The sequence below is a fragment of the Oryzias latipes genome, chromosome 7 (genome assembly GCF_053564925.1).
Source record: "Oryzias latipes strain Hd-rR chromosome 7, Olatipes_Hd-rR_3.1".
NCBI classification, from domain to species: Eukaryota; Metazoa; Chordata; class Actinopteri; order Beloniformes; family Adrianichthyidae; genus Oryzias; species Oryzias latipes.
Genome location: NC_136243.1, coordinates 8,841,514 through 8,866,612, shown reverse-complemented (window position 1 = coordinate 8,866,612; position 25,099 = coordinate 8,841,514). Strand labels below are relative to the sequence as shown.

Genomic DNA, 25,099 nt, shown 5'->3' with positions numbered 1-25,099 from the left:
ACTGTTTGAGGTGGTCAAAAATCCAAAAAAGTATTGTGTGAAGATGGACATGTTCTCTTTTGTAGGTATGATTAAGGAATGATCACATCCATCATTCATAAAGTTATGAACGCACAATTGTTCATGCAAGTTAATAACATGATCTAATTGTTAATTCAGCTTTAGTTTTACTGTTTTTTTGGAAGGGTTAACTTTAGCAAAATATCCAATCTCAGTTTTTCACCTGAATACAACAAGCTCATCATTTTATACTAAAAAAAAATGCAAATGCAATTCTGAGATGAGGTAAAAACAAAAACAGATTTGGGATTATTGCCGAGTGTTTCCATAATAATGCAGGACAGGCTGCAAAGGAATTGACAGATGAGGGAATTGAGCTCCATGTGTGTGCGTGTGTGTGTGTGCGTTTCCGTGTGTGGGCATCTCAGTCAGATGACAGAAATGAAAATGTGTTAGTAAATACAACCATGTAGATGACTGCAGAGATTACAGAGCCGTAATCTGATGATGAGGATAGAATTTGTATGCTGTGTCTGCTATGCTCACACAAACAAGATTTAGCAGCTATTATTTTGTCCTTTGTGTATTTTTTTCCATCATTTTCAATATGGACAACATTGCTCAACATCAAATTATCCTATGTTTGATATATCCTTGCATACTGTCGAAATAAATTTCGATTGTCTCGTTTTTGTATTATTTTTGCTTTGATTGCTTGGAATAAATCATTTCCAAATCCATGTATCTACAGATAAGACAACATTTATTAGACTTGCATTTTGATTGTTATATCTGCCCTTTAACACTTGTGCTATCTTAGATGACCCCACCCTTACATTGACGTGTTCTCCCTACCATGACAAAGGTGGATAAAGGTGGAAAGATTTCATGTAATCCATGGACACCAGTGTAGATCACAAATCATTGAAGAAAAAAGGTTCAGAGCACTGTCTAGTGGGTCTAAATGACCCAACTCCCAATGTTAAAGTGCCTAGGACAGCACAAGGGTTACCTGTAGCAAACATAGCATGCTAATGTACTTAACAGTTTTTTTCAGGAGGAAGGATCAACTCTGACCTTTTCCCATTGAAGTGTGTTCAGACTGAGAAAACCGTTTAGGCTGGACTCGGTCCGCTTACTTTGGTCTGGATGGAGTTCTGAACCTTGTGTTTGGTCTGTATTCAAACTGCCATAAATGGGACTTTCCTGTTTCAGACCAAATCTTGTAAACAAAACCATGTGACTGAAGATCTCTTTACGGGAGTTTTACAGTTCTTAGTCTTCAGTTTACTGACCATCACGGATAAACCCAACGACTAAAAAGTGATTACGAGGGCGGGGCAAAGCAACTAGAGGTAGAAATCTTGGAAGTCCTGCTGCACTTTCTGTTTCTTCAAACCTTATATTTTGCTCACAAGTTCTGAATGTCTGTGTCAATGTCAGGCTCAACACTCTTTATTCACTTTTTTGATTTGGTGGAGACATGCTGCAGGGCCGTTACTGGCAAGAAGATGTCCAAGAAGATACACTATGACGCTTTATGACATGTAGACTGTGAGGAAAACAGTGAGAAGCAATGTTTATCACGTTAAAATTGTTTTAATTAGACTGAATTCATCTGATCGGATTCTAATGAGTTGCTGTGTCTCATTGTTGTGGTGCTATGGCATTATTTTAGGAGAATTCTGTTAAGGAACTACAAGATAGCTTTTAGGATGACGTCACAGCAGCGCGTGCTGCGTAACACAGAGACACAGAAAAGCATGTAAGAAAGTTTTTGTGGTGTTGTAATAAACGCTGGAACATGTAAACAGTTGGAACCTTTTCTCCTCTTTGATAACACAACAATTGTTGCTTTACATTTTTCTGCGGCTCGTCTGTTGCAACATTCCTGCTCTGTTTACGTCGCCAACAGTGACCATTATGGTCCAGTTGTTCCGCTCCGAGTGCGGATTGTATTCAGACTAAAGACTCTCAGAGCGAATTGAAGCTCAGTCCGATTGGAAACGAACCCAGACCACCTCCAAAGATGGGTCAGAGAGTGGTTCCTGGTCATGGACCAGGGTCCACTTGGGTGTATTACGACAGAAAATTGGTTCTGGATTATCAGGGAAAACAAACCCTGGTTCACCAAATGTGTCCAGTCTGAATACACCCTTAGCCTCTGTTAGTGTGTGTGTGCTCTTTATTAAATGAGTCAGGAAGTTTTTTTTTGCAGTCTTATGTTGAGAGTGTGGTATTGTGGCTACATAGTTACACTGGACCACTATGTGTTTCATGAATATTCAGTGAACACTGTGAACCAAACATGCATACAAGTAGGGTATAAGTGCATTATTAGCTGGCTATTTTCTTATGCTGTGTGGGAACGTAAAAGACCAAATCCGATCATCTTTTGATCGATTGTAACACTTTTTCCCAGTTGTCTTTTAAGTATGATTATGCAGTTTTTAGACAAAATCAAGAAACCATAGTGTCAGCAGAGCAGCAGCAGTTTAAATTCACCTCTGAGTTGTGGGCGGGACTGTTGGCGTGGAGCAAAACCCTTCCTCCCTTTCCCTCCTCGTTACTGAGCGCTCAGATGCTTTTTTGTCTGCTCCTCATACCCAACCATTTGAATAAAGAATTACCCAGAAAAGCATTTCTAAGCTTAATTTTCTTTATACAACTGCATTTCAACTGCATGGATTTCTGCAGTGAGATTGACCACTAGATATAGCTGCTCTATGATGGCAGAAAAAAGCCTAAGGAGTATGAAATATAGGAAGACACAAGAAATGCTCAATAAACGTGTCATTCATATGAACAGAAAGCCTTTTGCATAAACAGCTTTACATCTTTTCCCTTAAAAACTATAAACTTGTGATCTCTATATGCTACATGAATATAGTTAATCAGTTTCTGACAGATTGTTTTATGATTTTTTGAGGAAATTCACACAATGTTCTTCTGTTACATAATAATGCTGCGAGTGTAACACAACTCCAGTCAGGTCATTGACTCTATGTGGCTGTGATCTTCAGTGATGTTGGCACAGAACAGCCCCAGAGAGTGGAGAAGCAGTGCATCATGGGTAGGTCATAATCCAGCCAAGAGAGGAACAGGTCAATACAGGACTGAGATCCATCCATCCATCCATCCATCCATCCATCCATCCATCCATCCATCCCAGATTCATTAAAGCCATTACAAATTTCTTTCTTTCAGCCTTTTTAGCTTTGACCTCAGTTCAAAAGCAACATACTCAACTGCTACACTCAGATGCCCCCTTGTGGTGACAGACAAACATTACAGAAATATTGATCTTTCTATAAATGTACTGATACACAGTATTCCACTTAGTGATTCATAGAAACAAGATAGGATGAAGTGTCTTATCCTTTTCAAGTATTTTTTACAACCACAATAAAACATTCCAGTTATGAAGCACATCTATGAGACACATTTTCATGTCTTCACCAAGAACACATTAACTAAATTACATGTTTTACATTTGTCTTTACTTTTTAAAAACATATACAGGCATAAAACAGTATGCCAGCCAAAACCATAATTTATATTCCTAAAATTGTTGTCATAAACCGACCCCAACTGTCATCTAATAACATCTAAGAATGACATTTTTTTCACATCCACCTGTATCAGCATCCCTAAGCTTCCACATGGCTTTTAGCATATTACAACATTTCAATCAGTTCTGGATAGAATGCAGATTACCAATGTGCTGTTGGATCTTTGCTCAAGACCTCTGAATTAGTTTCTTCATTTCTCCATCAGAGGTAGTAGTCTTCCTCTTCAATGTCGCCATGAGTTTCCTGGAAACCAAGTGCTTGGATGTCATGGGTGATGTCAGAGATGCGTCGGTTAAAATCCTGAGACCCTGAAGCCAGGGATCCACTGTCGTACCTGCATTTAATGAAACCGTTTAAAAGACAATTGCAGGTTCCTTTATTATAATTATTAGTAAATGTGCGTGTCTTGTAAATAACAGTAAAAGAAGAAAACAAATACTAATGTTTAAAGATGTCAAGATGTTTTCTTTTTTTAACTTCTTCCCACTTTTCTAACATTCATTCATTTACTAATATGTTTGTTCCCTTTCGGGGTCACAGGGCTGCTGGAGCCTATCCCGGCCACTTCAGGGTGAAGGCAGGGGACAATTTAGAATGACCAATGAATCTATGAAGCATGTTTTTTGACAGTGGGAGGAGAAAAACCCACGCATGCACGGGGAGAACATGCAAACTCCACACAGAAGGGTCCCCCATTGATGTTCTGAACCAGGGGGGGCTGCTTGCTGTGAGGCAAGAGGGCTAACCACTACACCACCATGCAGCCCTTTTCTAACATCTTTACTAAAATTTAATAACATGAAATTTACATGAAATTAGAATTTTAGGCTTGTTTAAAAAAAGGCAGCTGTCACTTGTGTCACACAGATTCACATCCTGATTTTGGGCCTTAACTTTAAATCCGGAGGTTGCATTTGCAGAAGTGACACACATACCCTCTCACTGCTGTGGCTGAGGTGTTGCTCATACTGCGTTTAATGCGTCCAAAGCTGTCGGTTAAAATCCCCCCCTCCCGGATTCCTATGCTTTCCAGAAAACTCTCAAACACTCCGACATCTTTGTCTGGGATGAAGGGGCGCATGCCTGGGACACAAAAACAAAGAAGAGAGAGGATTTTTCATATTCTGTTATAATGACAAACTGATTGTTCCACATTTCTTTGTTTTCCGTCTCCTGATCAGATAAATCCAATGACTGCAAAGTAATTTGTGGTATTTTGGCAGTAGTGGAAGTGATGTCATTGGCATAAAACATGCAGTCAGTCAAAACACACACACACACACACACACACACACACACACACGTGTTTCAAAGTAAAGGTGGGAAGGATTCTGCACACCCCAAGTACCCTTAAGGGTGCACATATAGGCAAGGCAAGGCAAGGCAAGTTTATTTGTATAGCACAATTCGTACACAAAGTAATTCAAGGTGCTTCACAAAACAGAAAAATGCATTAAAATCACAATACATCATAGAAATAATCAACATAAAATTTACTTTAAAAGAAAAGGAAAAAAAAAAGATTTAAAAAGAAAGGAAGGAAAGAAAGGTGCAGATAGGACCTTTCAGTCATATACACGGCTAAACAGAAATGTTTTAAGTCTAGATTTGAACATGAACACAGAAGAGGCCTGTCTTACGCCTTCAGGGAGGCTGTTCCAGATTTTAGCTGCAGAATATTGAAACGCTGATTCCCCTTGTTTAGTTCTGACTCTGGGAATCAACAGGAGGCCGGTCCCTGAGGTCCTCAGAGTACGAGATGGTTCATATGGCACTAACATGTCAGAGATGTACTTTGGTGCGTGGCCATGGAGAGACTTGTACACAAGCAGAGCTGCTTTGAAGTCTATTCTTTGAGGTACAGGGAGCCAGTGCAAAGACCTGAGCACAGGACTAATGTGATCATACTTCCTGGTTTTGGTCAGGACTCGAGCAGCAGCATTCTGGATGTACTGAAGCTGTTTTACAGCTCGTTTGGAGAGGCCGGTGAGCAGGCCGTTACAGTAGTCTAACCTACTGGAGACAAATGCATGGATAAGTATCTCCAGGTCTCGCTTTGAAATTATGTTTTTGATTTTGGCAATGTTTTTCAGGTGGTAAAATGCCGCTGATGTTACTGACTTGATATGGCTGTTAAAGTTCAGGTCAGAGTCCATGATTACCCCTAGATTTCTGACTTGATTTGAGGGTTTAAGAGACAGAGAATGAAGGTAGCTGCTGACAATTTCTCTTTGTTTCTGTGGGCCAAAAACAATAACTTCGGTCTTGTCTGAGTTTAGCTGGAGAAAGTTGTTCTGCATCCACGCACTGATCTGTTGGAGGCAGTGGCTGAGTGAATCCACCGGCCCATATTCACCTGTTGTCAGTGACACATAGATCTGAGTATCATCTGCATAGTTGTGATAAGATATGTTATTACTGCGTATTAACTGCCCTAGTGGCAGCATGTAGAGGTTGAACAGAAGGGGTCCCAGGATCGATCCCTGGGGCACACCACAATTCAAGCCCATGTAGTCTGAGACACAACTCCCAATTTCAACAAAATATTTCCTGTCTTCTAGATAAGACTTGAGCCAACTTAGGGCAGATCCAGAGATGCCAACCCAGTCTTGGAGTCTGTGCAAAAGGATCCCATGATCAACAGTATCAAAGGCAGCGCTCAGGTCTAGCAGGATTAAGACAGAGACTTTGCCATCATCAGTGTTCAGGCGGATGTCATTGGTTACCTTGATAAGAGCAGTTTCTGTGCTATGATGGGGTCTAAAACCTGACTGGAAAACATCAAACGAATTGTTTAATAAGAGAAAGTCAGTGAGCTGTTGGTAGACAACTTTTTCAAGGACTTTTCCTAAAAATGGCAGATTAGAGATAGGTCTGTAATTATTCAGTACAGTGGGATCAAGACCGCTCTTTTTCAGGAGGGGTTTAATGACTGCAGTTTTTAAGGCCTCTGGAAATATTCCAGATTGAAGAGACATGTTAACTATTTGAGTAATTGATGGCAACACACTGTTCAAGACAGACTTTAGAAATCTAGTGGGTAACACATCAAGGCAGCATGTAGACGAGCTCAGACGGGTGATGGTCTCTTGGACAATTTGGTCAGTGACAGGTACAAAGTGAGTCAGCTTAGAGTGAGTAGGTGGCCGTTCGATAGTTATATGTGTTGTGGAGTTGATGGCTTTTTTAATGCCCTGAACCTTGTCATTAAAAAATACAGCAAACTCATTACATTTAGGTGTACAAACCAATTCTATTGGTAGCTGGGTTGGAGGGTTAGTTAATCTGTTAACTGTTGTGAACAGGATACGAGAGTTGCTGCTGCAACTTCCAATTATTTCAGAGAAGTACCTTTCCCTTGTTCTGCATAAGATCTGGTTATAAGCGTACAACTCCGCCTTATATATTCCATAATGAACCTGGAGTTTTGACTTGCGCCACTTTCGCTCGGCTCTGCGGCACTGTTGTTTCTGTGCCCTGACTAGATCATCATTCCTCCAGGGAGCTTTCTGTCTATGTTTTCTCAATTGAACTTTCATAGGGGCAATGGCATCCAGAACATTCAAGATGCTAGAAGTAACAGAATTCAGCATTTCATCAACATTGGCACCAGAGACGTTTTCAGGGTTTATCATTTCTACAAACTGTGCCCTAGTGCTCTCATTTATTTGTCTCCTTTGGACAACTGCAGGGCCAGGCGGTGGTTTGGGAGCAACAGACAGGTCAAAGAATACACAGAAATGATCAGAGAGGGCGACATCAACCACACTGACATTGTAAATAGTAACCCCCCTTGTGATGAGCAGGTCCAGAGTGTGCCCTCTGCTGTGGGTGGGGCAACTCACATGCTGAATTAGACTAAAGGTTTCAAGGACAGCATTGAGCTCTTTTGCATTTCTGTCATTGACATTATCAACATGAACATTAAAATCACCTGTAATGACTAGACCATCAAAGTCTGTGCTCACAACTGAGAGCATTTCAGTGAAATCATCAATAAAACTTTGGCTGTGCTGAGGAGGTTTGTACATAACTATGCAGAGTAAGGGAGGAGTTTGTTTTAACTCAATCTTAAAGGACACATACTCAAATGATGAAAACACACCAAATGATAGTCTGCGGGTTGCAATATTATCTCTAAACAGTGCAGAAACGCCTCCACCCTTTTTATTTTCTCGTATTTCCGATTCATGTTTGTAGTTGGGGGGAGTTGATTCGACTAGAACTATATTTCCTGTGTTTTTGTCAAGCCATGTTTCAGTTAAAAACATAAAATCAAGATTAAAAGAAGAGATAAGATTATTGATTAAAAATGATTTGTTGCATAAAGATCTGACATTGAGTGCAGCAAGTTTGAGATTAGTTTCCTTGGGACTGGTCAAAACCTTCTTGCAAGGGATGTGAACTAGATTTCTTTGATTGGACAGTCTAACTGCCCTTTTTTGCATTCTACGTGGTGCAACTACAGGTATAGCACCAGAAGGAAGCTGTTCATCACAGGGCCCCAGTTTGACATAACCTTTCCTAGGACACTGGGGGCCCGTTTCATCCTAGCTCCGGGGAATAGTACGTCTAGAGGCACGCAGGAGAGGTTGAGTTGAGGGTAGTTTGGGTGATGGACCGGGAGGAGTGGGAGCTGGACGGGATTTGGTTGAACGACGGAGGGGGCGTGTTGGAGGGGGTTTGGATGAAGGCCGTGTTGGAGGGACTTTGGGTGAAGGATGAGGAGGGGGCGCTGGAGGGGTAGGAGAGCTCCTGTGTGGTGTGAGGCTCACAGGTGTTAGGGGAGCTATCTTAATTCCTGACCTAATGAGGCTATCAAAATGGCTAGGTAGGGCCATGGGTGAAAGTGGGGGGGACGAAAAGGAAAGTGAGTCTTCACTGGGAGTAGATGTAGCAGGGGGCGCCCACAGCTGGTCAGATGGTGGAATTTCTGGGGCCAAATCTGGTGGTTGTTGTTGTGGTTCTGCAGCTGGGTCCTTAGCTGGCGGTAGTTGTTGTGGTGCTGGTGCAGGTGAGTCCTTAGATGGAGATGGTTGCTGTAATGCTGGTGGAGCTGAGTCCTTAGGTGGAGGTGGTTGTGGTGCTGGTGCTGCCGGATCCAAGTCATTGACCGGTGTTGGTGGAGGTAGTTGTTGTTGCCGTTGTGCTGTGGTTCCTGGGACACTGGCTCGGTCCTTCCTTGCTGCCTTTTCAGGGCCTTGGCCTCTATGCCCCAGAGCGTGGAGGAGGTTCTTCACTAACTCTCTTGCTCCACCTCTGTTCAGGTGTGGGCCTCTTCCCATGAAAAGGTCCTTTCGCTTCCAGAATGTATTGAAGTTCTCAATGTAATGCAATCCTCTGGAAGCACACTCTCTGGAGAGCCAATTGTTCAGCTGAAACAGACGGCTGAACTTGAGTGACACCCCATCGATGTTAGGAAGAGGTCCGCTGATGAATGCTTCAACCTCTACTTTATCAATCTCTTCAAATAATTTGATGAAGTCTTTTTTCAAACGTTCGGACTGTTCTTTTCTGATATCGACAGCACCTACATGGATGATTATTCGTTTAACTCCTTGGTACAAGACTTTAGATACGAGTCCTGTAATCACTGGAACAGTAGAACTTGGGCAACATAAAGTTTGCATTCTTCTGTGGCTGACTCCACTGATAGCGCCATCTCCAAGCAGCAGCGTATCTCTGACCTTGACGTTTGGCACAGATTTTCTTTCTGCCTGTGCTTTGTTGCCAACATTATGACTCCTTCTCTGTGGTCCAATTTCACTGTGTTCTTCAATATCACATTGTGTTAGGGGTAAAAATCTGTTTGTGAGCTTTATTTCGGATGTTCTGTCATCTTTACGCTTTGGCTTAACACAGAGTTCCTCCGCACAAAGTTTTGGAAAGGACACAACATCACTCAGGTCTATGTCACTGTTATTCTTCTCGTTTGTGGTAAGAGCAGGCTTCTTACCACCCGATGTTACTGGAAGGGTCTTGTGAAGTCCATTTTCAGTTTCCAAAGTAAATATCCGTGTTTGTAGCTCTTTTATTTCTTGTTGGTAGATCCGACAGCGTTCACAGTGGAAGTTTGTTTTTCTTCCTCTTCCGGACATGTCGCTGGCTTGTCAAAAATATTGATTTGTATAGGTAGAAGTCACAAAAAAGGATGACCAGTCTGATATTCCAGGATGTGTGGAAGAAGTAAAATGATTAAAAATGATTAATTAAATGATTAAAAAGCAAATAAAGCAGGAAGCAGCAGGAGCAGGGAAAAAAGCGTCTGCACTCTTTTGCATATATTTGAAATTCTGTTATACCATGGGCTCGATTCCGATTGGCTGCTGGGTGTGGATTAAAAAATGATCATCCACAGTGATAACGCATGCCCTGTGTCGGACGATTCAGGCTTCCACGGCGTGGGTTAATTTCTGTTATACCATGGTTCGGGTGAATACTCGATTCTGATTGGCTGTTGGGTGTGCATTAAAGAGTGATATACCACAGGATGACCGCACGGTGAAAAAAGAAGTTCCGGTCACCTGGCTTAAATGTTTTGCATCACTGCGCCGGCTTCTTTGAAACAACCTTTTGCTTCATCATTTGGACAAAAACAAGCGGTAAGAGGGGAACTTTCTCTCTGAAGTGATGCTTTATTTAACCCATCGGAAAGATCAGCATATATATATCGCTTTATATCGCAGAGTCTTGACTGCAGCGGTGGTGTGGCGTGACACAGACTATTTGTTACGTGGTGCGTCGTAACAAATAGTTTGCTTTTTGTGAGAAAAGTGATCCAAATTGGAAAAAAAAACAAGAATTAAGGACTAAAAACTGGTTACTATTTATTTCTTTTGTAAGTGACCATGGTATAAGCGGGTCAATGGCCTTCGAAGTATGAATTATCACTTTTGAACGCACTTCGCGGAAGCAACTGTCCTCGGCTTCACGTCGGACGGTTCAGGCGTCAAAAAGTGATAATGCACACTTCGTCGGCCATTAACACTTACTTATATTACGCTAAGTTTCATCCTTGTTTTGCAATAGTTGCATGCTTCTTTTTTTCATTTCATGCTCTGCAGAAAACGTTATAAGTCAGTTTTTTTTTTCTTTCACCAAGAATGTTAGGTTTAACTTTCGACTACAAGGAAAATCTCTGGCTGGAACTCAAGTCTTGGAACATGACTTTGTAATAAAACATTCACAGAAGGTCAGATTCAGCATATTCACTTCATCCACCGATGCTGAACTTCAGTTGATAAAAACGGTGGATTTTGACTCCAAAAGATCATCCAGCTTCCTCTCTCCACTGAAAGTGAAGCAGTAAGGAGGGATGGACAAGACTTGTTTTACACATATTAAAGACACGTTTTTTTCCCCCCTAAAAACGATATAATCATAATTAAAAGACCACTGCTTTGAACATATATCCAAATCTTATCAGAGTGGGGAATTGAACTTTTGAAAAACATCTTTTGTTGTGCAACAGCAGCTAGCAGATCTTTAGTGTTGTTCTCCAGATGCACTAAGCCCGGACCAAAACTGTGGAGCCTAACCCTTCGGCAGTGGGGCTACTTTCTCTGTCATACAAGTGTTTATGATTAAAATAAAATTAAAAAAGGATTAAATGTTTCTCTTAAATTAAGAAGATTACAAATAATTCTCAGTAGTTTTCATAATTCTCTAGCAGCGTCTGTTCCACACTCTGGCTGTCTTTTTCACACTCATGGACATAGAGTGGACGCCTGAGGCTCATCCGGATTCATTTAAAGGATGTACATTGACAGGTGAATGCAGTTCACTCATGTCTTCCTCCGCCGTGTTGTTTGCGGTTCTCCACAAATGCCAGTCAATACTTTCTCTCTCTCTCTTCTGGGAGCCAGTGTCTCTCACCCAGCAGCAGGAACTTGCGGTTTTCTCCGTAGAGATGCAGCAGCTCAGAGCAGAAGTGGTCGATGTCGGATCCCAGCCTGTATTCTCTCAGCAACACTGCAAAGTGCTGCAGCTCCACAGGAGTCAGCTTGTTACGCAGCTACACACAAACACACACAGACACACACAGTGCTGACTAAACAGACAGGTAATGAAATCAGAATTTCATTGTGAACATTTGACTACATTTTTAAAACCCCGGATTCTCAATATTTATAATGAGGCAATCAACTCAGATGAATAATTCCACCAAGCAATAATAAAAATGCACTGAAATTTGCATTTTTTCATGCTATCCAGGTCAGCTTTTTGCCTTTAGTGAATCATGGTCTAACATAGTCTGTCATATATTCAGTTTGCAGTTTTTAGAAATACAAATTAAACTTTTTCTTCTTTTAAAAAAAACAACTTTTGGAGCCTCATCAGTAGAAACAGGGACTCCACTTGAGTTCAGTAGCGTAACATCCCCATGTGCTAAGCTACAAGGATATGGGAACCAATAGGAATATCACTAGCACTGCAAAAACACAAAACATTATTAGTATTAATAATTATGAGTATTTGTTTTAATCTAATAAACATCCTTTTACACTTGAAATAAGGCAAAACTACCTAACTTGTACCTTTTTAATAAAAACAACGGTCTTTTTTTAAGAACATCTTGTTGAGTTGTTTGATTTGTAAAACATCTAATTATAATTTTTTACTCATAATTTATAGATACATATACTCATATATTTATATATAATTTAGATAACTTTTCATAACTTTATATTTTACTGTATAATTCTAGTCTTATTTTCATTAATTGGTCTAGTAATAGGGGTGGTTGTACTGTTTAGCATTTAAAATATATATTTATTTGAGGAAAAGTATCGTCTCTATGTATATAAATCTAGCTATTAAATAAAACTATTTTTTAACAATACTAACTTTATTAAGGCAAAATATTTCTAATTGTCAGAGCACTATACCTAAATATGAGTGTTTATAGTGAATTCTAAGATAAAACTTAGTCTTTAAAAGCAAAACATGACAACGTAGTCTAATAAATATTACAAAGACAAATTCAACTAGTTCTATTGGCAAATTTCTTTCAGTCATAACAAGAGAAAAACATTGTATTCTATATTTTTAACTGGTTTTGAGGACATTTTTTTTCCTGAGTTGGTGGCTTCAAGGAGGAAAAGATAAATATAATATGTAGCCATCCCTCTTCATGACCTGCTGAATCCCCTGCGGGGTCACAGGGCTGCTGGAGTCCACTCAGCTACTGTTGGTGAAGGTGGGGAACACCCTGAACAGGTCGCCAGACACACACTCACCTATGAAGCATGTTTTTGGACTGTGGGAGGAAGCCGGAATGCCAGCAGAAAACCCACACATGGGTGAGGATAACATGCAAACTCCACACAGAAAGATTAGAACTTGTGGGGTGAGAGTACCAACCACTATGCCACAGTGCTGCCCCAGATGGAAAAAAATAATATTACATTTTGTATTTGTAACTTTGGTTGATTTTCCTGAACAAATCAAACCAGTTCTTCTTCAAAGATGCTCTCTTTTAATTAGCAGAGGCGATGATGGACGTCGTCCACACTCACAGTGATCATGTACTCCTGCATCAGCTGCAGGGCAGGGTTACTGTCTCCCCCATCGCTGACTGACGTCAGGCTGCGATGAGAATCCTGCAGAGAGACAGACGAGCTCTCGCTGTAGGTTTCACCGTAGTAGAGCTCAAAGGCATCCTGGGAGCCGTCGCTGAGAGACAAAGAGACAGGAAGCCTTTAGTCTGCTGACAGCTGGAGGTGACGTGTCAGTGCTACACCAGTCTGTGCTTTTGATCTTAGTTCTTTTTTTTTTTTTTATATAAAGGTGGTGCTTCTAAATCAATTTTTAACTGCCATTACAGAAACAAAGATAAGGAATTAGGCATAGGATTTCTCTAAAAATGTGTGTTTGATCATTGATACTTGGTATTTTATTCACCGTGTGTACGTCTAATCTGTGTTTGTGTCAATTCCATTGAAAAAAAGCAGAAAAAATATCCATTATGAAAGCCCAGTCATGTTCAGAGTAACTCACTATGAGCTGCAGCAGCTGAACTCTGGATCATAACTGTAGGACATGTCAGTCAGACAGCTGTCACCTGCAACCAGAACCACAGGAACATTGGTTTTTTGTGTGTTCCCATGCATTTCTGTGCTTATAACTTCTGTTGTACCCGTAATGATCACTACATTTATTTTAAAAACATGCCTTAAAATAAAAATGTTATATTTTTGTTGGAAAAATTTAAAAGAAAATGCCAAACTAATATGACGCGGTCCAGAACAATGCTTTGTCTTTTCCAGTGTTTGTCTTGATGGTCATATTTGCTCTTAGCATCTGAAATTCATTTTTAAAGTGCCTTTGAAAAATGATTACTCTATGAGATAATGGTCTGTTTCCATTTGAGGGCTTTGAAGAATGATTTTAGTGATGGGAACAAAATAAATGTTTATGATTAAATATGTTTTAAACTATATTTTAGGAACGTTTTTCTTTCATTGGTCTTATAAACATGAAAAGTAAGCAGTAAGTCAGCAAAAAAACAAAAATTAGATTAAGATTTATGAGCCAAAAAAGTGCGATTGCAAATTTCTGATAATAAATTAGTTTAAACTGTAAATTTGAACAGTTGTTAATGCTCATTTTAACAACACGGCAAAAACAGCCCCCCTAAAAATAAGCTAAATTTTGTAAAAAGGTTCTTTAAATGTGCAAAAAAAAACAAAAAAAAAACTGCCAATGGGGTAAAAAAATGGCTTTACGCAGAATTCTTGTTTTTTAGAAAAAATTCTAGTGACTAAGACAAGTTTTCTTAAAGCACGATCAGTTTTCTATTAAAAAATCTCTAGCCAGACTATAAATACAATTTTTTTTCTTCAAACAAAGATCTTTTTACTTTCTTGTGATTTAGTTTTTACAGTGTTAGCATCCAAAAAATGAGGACATCTTAACAAAGCACAATAAACAGCAAATGTGGGCGCTCACTCCTCTGCAGCCAGTAGCGGTCCGGCACGGTGTGATGAAAACCCGCTCTGTCGACACACTCAATGATCTGATGGCCGTAAATGATCTGGAACATCTGACAAATGAGAGAGCAGTACTCCTCTGCAGCGTCCTGCACACAGAGGTCACACAGGAAGCTGGTTAGCACATCAGCCTCAGTTGGAGCAAAGATTTTCCCCTTAAGTCGCATTTGTAAGTTGACCTAACCGGATCCGTGTTGGCGCTGCATTCGTGGGAAAACTACCAGCAAGGATGTGAAGCAGCAACCAGCAAAGCTGTGTCAGCAGGCACCTGCTGCCGCAAAGCCATCAGGGTGAGAGAATGACATCCACTGCTGCCAAGCCAAATAATTACAGCAGCCACACGATGGTAACAATCACACAGAAATACTCCCATCACACACACACACATGCAGCCTACTGGGCTGGAAAGGTGACGCAATGGTCCAGGTTATAAAACAGTGCAGTCTCAGTCGCTGCGCCTCATCAGAACTGTCCTAGTTTCCACTTTTGCAGCAGGAATGTGACACTGATGGACCGTTAAAGATATCACTTGTGGTTTTTTAATTCTCACAATTGGCATAAAAAATAAGGAGCACACCTTGAAGGTTTAAATGACAGAGGAAAATAATCACTTCTTTGCAGATTTGGAAAAAGAGTTCAACAACATGAAGAAAGTGACACTTTTAGTGGACAAAAAGTCAAAAGAAAGTTGCAGCCCAATTGGGGGCTGGAACTTAGTAAAATGCTGGAACTGGACTGGACTGACATGGACAGGAGTGGACGGAGAAACCCGAGGGACAAAAAAGGGTCTCTGTGTTGCAGAAATGCTGAGAGCCGGCTTTGCTTCAGTGTTTGGTGAGATCAGGGCTTGGTGGGTAGAAACAAATGCAGATTTTAAGTCATTGCTGCTGTCCATCCTCGTTCCAATTTTGTTAACAGACATGACAGGACGAAGGGAAAGGGGTGTCAAATTCCCTCAAAGGCCAACGGCATGCTGGTCATCCTTGGACTACCTGCTGCTGAAGCCTTTATGTTCCATTTTCAAAGTGTTCCCAATGGTCTTTTGATTATGACTATGCAGTTTTTAGCCAAAATATATATATAAAAAAAACAATAGTTGTTTTCTAGAACATCAGAATCAGAATCCTTTATTTTCATAGTACATAATAATACAATGAAATTCTAGCCGCCTTGGAGTGGTAAATACTGTAATCCAATCAAATTAAGTACAAGAAACAATTAAATACAAGTATGAATAATAGAATAAAGTGGAGTGCAATAAAGTGCAGCATAATAAATGTTGTGTGTGGAGGTAGATGAAAACTCAGTTATTGCACAGAAAGTCAGTTTTTGCACACACAAGTTGTCGATTTGGAGCAGATTGGGGAGTTCTGCTGCATAATGCATTATGTACAGCGCGTGTAAACAGTAGTGAAGTGTGTGTGTGAAACAGTCAGAGTGGGGTGTGGTTAGAACATAGTGTCTGCAGAGCGGCAGGAGTTCATCAGAAATTTGCCTTTGAGTCGTATAAGCGGGACTGTTGTTGTGAAGTAAGCCTGCCATTATTTCCCATTTTCCCGATGTTTAACTCTCTCCTGCTTGCTTACAGCCCCTCACAACCCCACCCTTACATTACCGATGCAACAAAAATGCCGAGCAATATTGGAGCTATCCAGCCGTAGAGTTTTGAGATGCCAGATCAGACGAGGAAAACAAAGACGTACATGAATCTGCAAGTGGATGCATCAGAAGAAGCAGAACAGGGAACACATACGTCACTACTACCAGGCATTTATTTCATCTGCTCCTGATTCACCACAATTTGAATAAAGAAATACTCACAAATGCAGTTATAATCCTAATTTTCATTGTTTATGTCCTGCATCATTAAAAAATGCCACAAGAACAGGTTAAAAAAACACCTAAAACACAATTTTTATCAGAGCGGGTCTTTAAATGTGGGTGCTTTGAAAAAAAATGATACTGCAAAGTCGGAGTCAGTTGGAAAAGCAGGCTGTCGGACCTTTAGGCCTGCAGTTCGGCACCTTTAAAGTGGAGTATTAATTGCTCGGTCATTAAGACAGAATGGGCATGTTGGAGAATGCAATACCTAGCTGGAAGAGCAAACCAATCAGCAAAACTCTATGAACGTTTGAGTCAGTCACTGACAATGAATCCAACTTGAAGCAGCTTGTCTGAATCTCAGCAGAAACTGGTGTTTGACCAACCAAACTGAAAGCTTAGTAAAGGTGCCCACACCTAATTCTCACTTTCTGTGACAATTTTTCAGGTGTTTTCTTGTAAACAACACCTATTTGCTAGTTGATACACTTAGTCTGCTAGTTCCTCCACTGAGTGCCTTAACCCTAGTGCTGTCTTGGATGACCCCTCCCTTACGTTGATGTGTTCTCCCTACCATGACAAAGGTGGATAAAGGTGGAAAGATTTCATGTAATCGATGGACACCAGTGAAGATCACAAATCATTGAAGAAAAAAGGTTCAGCGTACTGTCTAGTGGGTCTAGATGACCCAACTCCCAATGGTAAAGTGCCTAGGATAGCACAAAGGTTACACTCCCACCCAATGAAAATCGTGGAAGACACATAAAAAATAAACTTAAATTTCATTTCTGAGTATTTTTTTTCCAAAGCGTTGTGAATCAGGAGCAGATGAAGAAAATTGCTGTTTAAAAAAGGAGCTTATTTTTTATGTAGAAATATGCTGGGCGGGCTACAAGCTCCCTGCTCTGCTCCATTCTGATGCATCCGCTTGCAGACAAACAGATCCACGAACGTCTTTGTTTTCCTCATCCAAGGCGGTTTCAGGCTCACAATTATATGGCTGGATAACTCCAATATTGTAAGCTAGCAGGAGAGAGTATAAACAAAGGGATGATGGGAAATGAGGGCAAGCTCACTACGGGTCAACAATCCCACCCACAACTCGGAGGCAAATTTCGAATGAACTCCTTCTAGGAACTATGTCCTAGAAAACAAAACTTTTCTTTTTTTCCTTTCTTTTTTTGACAAAAAAACAGCAAAAGACCTGTGGGAACACGTTTACAATAAATCAAAAGATGATCAGAGTGGGTCTTTAAGGACTATATTTTTCTCAAAGAAAGGGGCAGTGTGTTTTTTCTTCCCGTGACTGTATCTGTGCTCTTCCATTTTCTTCATCAGGTCAGGAACCCCACCTTGTTCTCCACAGCCAGGATGACCAGGTTGCAGTAGGCGTCCGGACACGGCGTTGGCTCCAGTGGGTTGTAGTTTCTCCTCTCCCAGCTGCCGTAGGTTTTGCCTCTTTCCCAGCTTCCTGTGTAGGCCTGCCGCCGCTCCCAGCTGCCACCTGCTCCTCCTCCTCCTCCTCCTCTCCTCTCCCAGCTCCCACCTCCTCCACCTCCATGTCTCTTCTCCCAGCTCCCTCCGGCACCTCCTCCCACTCCCCAGCTCCCACTCATGGGTCTGGCTCTGCGGTTTTCCCAGCTTCCCCCTGTTTTGCGTGTTTGTTGCCTCCTTTCCCAACTCCCCACTACTCTCTTTCTCTCTAAACTGCCACCTCCACCTCGTTCTCCTCCTGTTCCTCCACCTCCTCTTTCCAGATTCTGATTTTTGTCGTGGTTGCTTCTGGACAGGGATGGCCTCCAATCCACTCCACAAATGGTGTGTCTGCGCTCCATTGTGCCCCCTGCAGGGCGAGGGTCAGCATTGCTGCTCATGGTTTGACGTCTCCTATCAATGCTGGGCGGCTTTTTCCTCTCCAGACTGTCCTCTCCAGCCACAATCGAGTCAACATTCAGACCTGGGGGATCCAAAAATACATAAAACACATAAAACATAACTTACTTATATTATGTTAGGTTAAGTTAGATTAGATAATGGTTTCCATGTCAACATTTGTGTTATTGTGCTATCTTTTAAAATGTTGTTGTTAGTAAAAAAGTTACATTTCCAAAAAGTCAATACTTTAGAAATAAACGTATGGGTCATGTTTTGTATCCTGCATACAGGGTGGACATAAGAATGAAAGATAAATCGTAAACTGGTTTACAGTTCAAAAAAGACCACTTTCTTGCTTTTTCAAAAATTATTTCTTTTGATCTTATCAAGAATATTTTGTAGACCTTCCTCTATTGTATCATTGTATGTTTTGTTGCTTAAAGGAATTGTCCTACATAGATCAAAAGCAATATGTTTGATGATGTAACTTTCACTATTTTAGAATAACATTGACTAACTGTCCTTGTTGTCTTCTGCAGCAGAGTAATGGTTCCTCACCCGTCTTCAGGACCAGCAGGTGCAGTGCATCATCTCTCAGGTAGGAGGCAGCAGCAATCTCATGTGTGGGGATCCTCATGAGCAGCTTCTCATTGTTCCTCCACGTCAGCAGCAGACAGCGAGCGGACAGACTCAGGATGCAGTCCTGATCCTCGCTGGTCTTCAGGGGCAGCACCTTCAGCTGCTGCAGACATCAAGCAAAAAGCCCTGAAAGCTCCCGCTTTAGCCGCTGAGCTGTGGTGATTTGTCCTGATCTCTATCATAACCACAGTGTTGTTTAGTTACAGTTCAACTCTAAGCCCCGCTCCTTCATTTGTTACCAACTGTGTTATTGAGAAGTTATTGATTGCCAACCCTGGCAGTGTCCAGCAGCTGCAGAAGTTCATCTCTGCTGGAGGGATTTAATGAAACGGAAACCCAGGTCAGCTGACCAAGGAACTGAGAGAAGACGAGAAGTAAAGCAGTTAGTGGAGATGCAACATCTGATCCTCTTCTGTTCTGGAAAACGACCCACCTTAACCTCTTTTTCCACATAATCAAAGATTAGTCTTTCAGGGTGGATGAGGAAGTCTGGGGGGTAGAGAGGTACGGTGTGCAGCGGGCGCCGGTAACCGCTGCCACGGTCTGTTGGCCTGTGAGCAGATTTGGACCAGACGAGGCGCTTAATAGGTGACACGAAAGCCTGAGAAGAGATTGAATAAGGAGAATAGTGAAATCATGGGTATGTTTTTAAAATGTGAACATAATTAGTTTTTTTTTAAGAATACTCTTACCTTTTGGAGAAATAAGGCCATTAAAAGGTGAAAGGTTGAATGGAAATTCAAGAAAGCATTCAAGCTTAGGTTTAAAGAACTGTGAACCTTTGGAGGTTACAGTCAAATTAGATAAAAATTCTTTTCTAGAAGATAACTTGTGTTTTTTAGGAACTTTAGGAAGATGAATGAACATGGCACCTGGGCTAAGCAGGAAAGACTACATGGGATTGCCTTCCTGTAGGCTCACCACCGGTATGGACCATAAGGAGGGGTCCTCCATAAGGAGAATAAATGGTATACTTATATAACACTTTTCTAGCTTGCTTTAAGACCCAAAGTACTTGACAGTCCACTCTATAACCACCAAGCCACCAAGAGCAATGTGGTTCACATGGGTGGGTAAGGCAGGAACCCAACTTGTAATCCTCTAATCAGAGGTCGACCCTCACCTGGGGACTTCAAAGGTCATGACAGTGGTTAAATAACAGTGATACCTCCGAGAGTGTGATCAGGAGGAGTGGCCTGCCTGATCTGAACTCAAGTGGCTCCTTAAAATTGAACTTCTGTGCCAGTTATAGTCCATTGGGAACACAAGGATCTCCATCGGTGCACGTAATACCGGGACAGTCAAGTCAAGGTTAAAGTGAGTGGAATCAGAAGTAGCACCTCCAAGCCATGGCCACAAACCTTAGAGGGGTAAACAAGTTGTGCACCCTCTTTAAGTGGGTAGATAAGTCTTGTCTTAAATGGAGGAGTTTAAATAGTTTTGTTGAAGGGGTTATGATGGATGGAGTATGAGAGTGACAGCAGATAGGGGCAGGAGCTGAATTTGCTGTCTTGATCCACTGTAGTGAAGAAGGAGACTAAAAGCAAAAGCTCTAAATTTAAAAGTCAGTCTTTGTTTCTAGCCTCACCTGGGGTCATGAACCTTGGGTCACTTCAGAAAGGATAAGATCTGGGATTTAAATATTTCAAACAGAAGAGTTGTAAATGGTAAATGGTAAATGGCGTATACTTATATAGCGCTTTCTACCTTCTTACGAAGGCCCAAAGCGCTTTACAGTCACAGTCCCATTCACCCACGCACACACACATTCACACACTGGCGGCAGCTCCGCTGCCGAACACTGGCGCCAACCTCCCACCAGAGGCAAGGTGGGGTTCAGTGTCTTGCCCAAGGACACTTCGACACATGGGCGTGCAAGGCGGGAATCGAACCTGCAATCTTATGATCATGGGTCGACCGCCCTACCGCTGCACCACGGCCGCCCGTTGTGTTCATATTCATCCTATTGAGACAATGCAGTTTCTGGGGATTATTTTAGGTTTAGGACTGAAATGTAAAGAGCGACCAGAGGCAGATCAGAGAATGGGATAAACTGAATTGGTTCATATTTTGTTTTGAATATTATCAATACAGTAAATCGGTTGAAGATGCTAACAACAGCTTTTCAGTTTTGTGGATGTTTTATTCTACTTTTCTTTTAGTTCATCATGGTGTTGAGACACTGACTTCACACCAGCTGAAGGGGGACTTTCTAGGATCACAAGGGTCTAGATCTGTAAGGACATTGAGTCATGTTGAGGTTTGGAAATGTTTTTAGGGTTTGAATTGAATTAATACAAGCTTAATTAATAAAAGTCAGTTAAGCCCTTATGCACGCTGCTTGAACAAGCATAACTCTTTGACCAATGGCACGAGTAACGTCAATCCAGCTGATTCTGATAGTGCTTTTCTCTGCGTCAGAATAAATTACATTTATTGTGTCAATGATTAAAAAGCTATGGTAATTCAAAGAACGACATAGGAGCTTTAACATAAATGTTAAAGGGTTAAAATTCAAATTTCTGCTTCATAGGCCAATAGCTCACAGGTCACAGGTCAATATAAAAGTAAATGCAAGGGCATATTGTATTTGCCACCTTAGGACCAGTTCAAATAATAACTTTTAAAGATTATCTTGCTCTAAAAGGACATTTGACTGATCCTAATGCAAAGAATTGCAGTTCCTTGCGTGGTGGGTAGATGTAGTGCTGCAGTGGGATTGGAAGTCAGGTGGAGATTACTGAAATACAGTACATTAGCTGCATTATTAAATTAATTGTAAGATTATAGTTCGGTTCTTAAACAATTGAATTGAAGTCAACAGAAAAACTGAATAAGACCCTGTTCACTGAGATGCTTTTGTGTTTGTATTTGCATGCATGTGTGCACCTGGTTGTGTGTGTGTGTGGGTGTGTGGGGATGGGTGGGTGTGTGTGTGTGTGGGTGTGTGTGGGTGTGTGGGGGTGGGTGGGTGTGTGTGTGTGTGTGTGGGTGTGTGTTAATGACGTATATGCCATTGGCTATTCCAGCAGTGATTGACGGGTGAGCAGTCATCTTTGACAGCTCACCGCTGAGGTTAACTGACAGCACAACACACACAGTTAGCACCCGCTGACACAAGCACACATTAGGGAAGCTTGGCTCGACAGCACACAAACAGCCCTAATGACAAAAAGGTGATTGAATTCAGACAGAAATGACTCTTTCAGAATAACTTCTGTTCGGACGAGTTCCGATGAACATTTCAGTCGTCAGCCTGAATGAAGAATGAAATTGCAGCCATAATGACCACTTCTTTCTTGTTCCTGTGCGTCTTTAAGGAGAGCAGCAAAAGGGAAATAATTGTACTTTTTTAATGAATGTGCTTAAACCACCTGTCCCCGTCAAAGCAAGCTTAACTTAATTAAATAACATTGCTTCAGCAAGAACACCATTGTTTCTTTTTAACAATGTTAACTGTTTTCCAAACTCTAACTTCAAGAATGTTCGTTTTTAGTGCTCAGAAGAAGCTCTGAAGAATAGAATTAAAGTGAAACGACCAAACGTTTTAGTTTGGTTTCAGAAAGACAAACATTTTGATCGTTAGAACAATCAAAAAGAACAGATTTGCAGCATTTCTTGGCTTTCTTTGAAAAAAATGTGATTTCAACTATTTATAGCCTGTATTCCTTTTAGGATTTAAAAATTGCATTATACTGTTGATAAATATCACAAATTTGTTTGTTGCAGTCAGTCAGGGCTTGATATTCAAGATAAAATGATTTTTTTTAAAAACCCTCATCTGCAGGGTAAAGTAAAGTCAATCTGGTGTTTCAGCACTTTGTGATTGACAGATCTACAGAAAGTACCTGAAGACTGTTTTGTTTTTTAATCGTATTAAGATGAAGAATTCCAAATGGTAAAGCCTGCTCCTAAAGGTGCTTTACACCTTCCCCCAAAAAGTACAAATCACACTCCCTGCACACAGTCACACACATGTTGAAACAACATTGACTACACATCTATGATGCAAGATGTTAACTGTGCATCCGGGATTATTTTGGATTTGATTGTCTCCCATAGACACATGCAGGCAATTGATTTATCCCCTGGACAGATCATCTCTGGTTTCCATATAGGATTCTAGAAAGCAAAACGAAGTCTGAGGTGGGATGAGCGTGGAGGACAGAGTTTAGCACGATAAATAGAAGTTAGCCAATTAGGAAGGAGAAGGTAAAGTAAGAGCTTTATTTCCAACAATGAGTTATAGTTGAGTCAGTTGTTAAGAATTAAAATAATCAAGCATTTTGTACAAGCACCGAAAAAAAATAATACATATATATATATACACAGATATATGAAACTATTTTTGAGACACTTTAGTATACGGCCGCCATCTTTACGAATGGCTATCTTTTTTTATTTTTCTCAAAGCCAACATACTATTCTGAAAGAGGGGATAGTAAGGTAGATCCATTCCAAATTTGCTCCTTGTACTACCACATGCACGATTTATTTAAAATATCAACCTAACTGGCTCCGCTACTATCTCAGTTGCCAATCATGAAACATGCTCATAATACACACATTGCAGCTATCACAAAATCAAAAGAATTCACATAAACAAATATTTTTCTCTCAATAGTCATAAATTCAAAATAAAGGAATACATCAAAAAGCTTCAAAAACCAGAGTGTACAAAGGTTCATATTTTGTGCAGAAAATGGCAGTCAGTGGGAAACTGCTCACTTCTAAAATCAGATTTCAGGGGTCTTTTGAGAAACGACATTTGCCATATCCTGGTTGGTGACAGTATGTGAATGGTAGATCGGTGGCTTGGTCTTGCCCAAGAACACTTCCAGACAAATGGGCAGGAAAGCAGAACCCTAACTTGCAATCCTGTGAGTGCTCTACCCAAACGCCATGGCTACCCAGGGTATATCCGGAAGAAATTGGGGTAAAAACTACAAAAACTTTTGCAAATTTGTTTTTCTTGTAAAAAATTATTAAAAACTTGTTTAGGACAGTTTTTAGCACACCCAGATACTGTTCAGCTAATGTCTGATTTCTAAGTCATGATATTTTGATGAGCCTCGTTTATGTGCTTGTTCTCAACTTGCAGCATTGAAATAATCAGAACAGCTCACTTAATTACTCCTGCAGTAAAATGCCATTTTTTTATAATTTATGCTTATGAGGTCCATCTGAGAGTCTGACAACAAAACCAAAAGAGTTAAAGGCAAGTTCATCAACTTTCGGTTGAAAGCTTTCTGTTTTTCAAAAAGATGCATCATTTTAAACGTGCTATTGTGTGATATTGTACAGATTTTACCTTCAGTTCCCTTCAACCATCCATGTCTTGCTTAGTTTCAAAAAATTTTAAAGCTCTTCACCAATCATTAATTATATCTGGTCTTGTAAGATACTCATGGAATATTACTCAAAAGTAACAGAAGCACACAGCAGGAAAAGTCAGAGTCATTACAGTACCTTCTTGGGTTTCTTCGGTTCATAGTCCATTCCAGCTGTTGCTCCCTGGTCTTCTTGTGGGTCAGAAGGTATGAACCTGCTAGGAAATTATCTTTCAGTTAAGAGTTAGTGGCTGCAGTGGCTTTTTCCCCCATTTTGTTTTCTCTTTTACTCTGTTGGAGTTATGCTAATGTCGGGTGCTTCAGTTCTTCAACACTGATTGTCCTTTTACCGCCTCTCCTGGGGCCACACACATACACGGAGAGAACAGGAAGTAGAGGAAAGCCACTTCCTGTCCGAAAGGAAACTCCACCAGGGACTGATAACATCCATTCCAACTATGTTGATTACACACACACACACACAAAGTTTTACCTGCAGCAAAAATGTATCCAATAATACTTTGAATGTATGAACTAAACTAACCTAACTTGAACTAATTGTGGTTTATACTGAGCTTGTTTACGTGCATATGGAACATCAGATACCTGTCTGACTATTCAAGTTTTTTCTTGTCCAACAGCAGAGCAAACAGATCAGAGCTGAAGACCTCGTGTGTTGGACACATTTTACTGTTACAATAAGAGGTTATGAATCTTCAGACACATTAGGTGCATATTTGTATAAACCCCTTTTGTACTTTATTTATATTATGTGATTTGAGTATACATTTTTTTAGTTAAACTGGATGGGAAACAGAGAAGAAAAGAGGTGGATGTTAGAGATGGGGGATGAGGGTACAAAAGAAAAGGG

General features: G+C 40.7%; 1 protein-coding gene across 2 annotated transcripts; it reads right to left on the bottom strand.

The window, feature by feature from the left end:
• Positions 1-2,641: 2,641 nt before the first annotated feature.
• Positions 2,642-24,575, bottom strand: ccm2l (CCM2 like scaffold protein). 2 transcript variants are annotated; one of them, XM_011477654.4, is made up of 11 exons: positions 24,368-24,575; positions 19,332-19,499; positions 19,172-19,255; positions 18,818-19,001; positions 17,737-18,341; positions 14,523-14,652; positions 13,572-13,635; positions 13,091-13,247; positions 11,448-11,586; positions 4,508-4,655; positions 2,642-3,906 (listed from the first exon to the last, which is right to left on the bottom strand). In XM_011477654.4, the coding sequence occupies exons 1-11, from the start codon at positions 24,395-24,397 to the stop codon at positions 3,774-3,776; spliced, it is 1,842 nt and encodes a 613-aa protein (XP_011475956.1). In that variant the 5' UTR covers positions 24,398-24,575; the 3' UTR covers positions 2,642-3,773. The 2 variants fall into 2 exon arrangements, with proteins under 2 accessions (XP_011475956.1, XP_020560587.1); XM_020704928.3 differs by having other exon boundaries at positions 18,818-18,998.
• Between the last annotated feature and the right edge of the window lie 524 nt (positions 24,576-25,099).

Coding starts and splice junctions, on each gene's coding strand:
- ccm2l (XM_011477654.4), bottom strand. CDS start 24,397: ATGGACTATGAACCGAAGAAACCCAAGAAG. Junction 11,587..13,090: donor TGCAGGAGTACATGATCACT/GTGAGTGTGGAC, acceptor GTTTGTGTGTAG/CTGCGTAACAAGCTGACTCC. Junction 3,907..4,507: donor TCAGCCACAGCAGTGAGAGG/GTATGTGTGTCA, acceptor CATTAAATGCAG/GTACGACAGTGGATCCCTGG.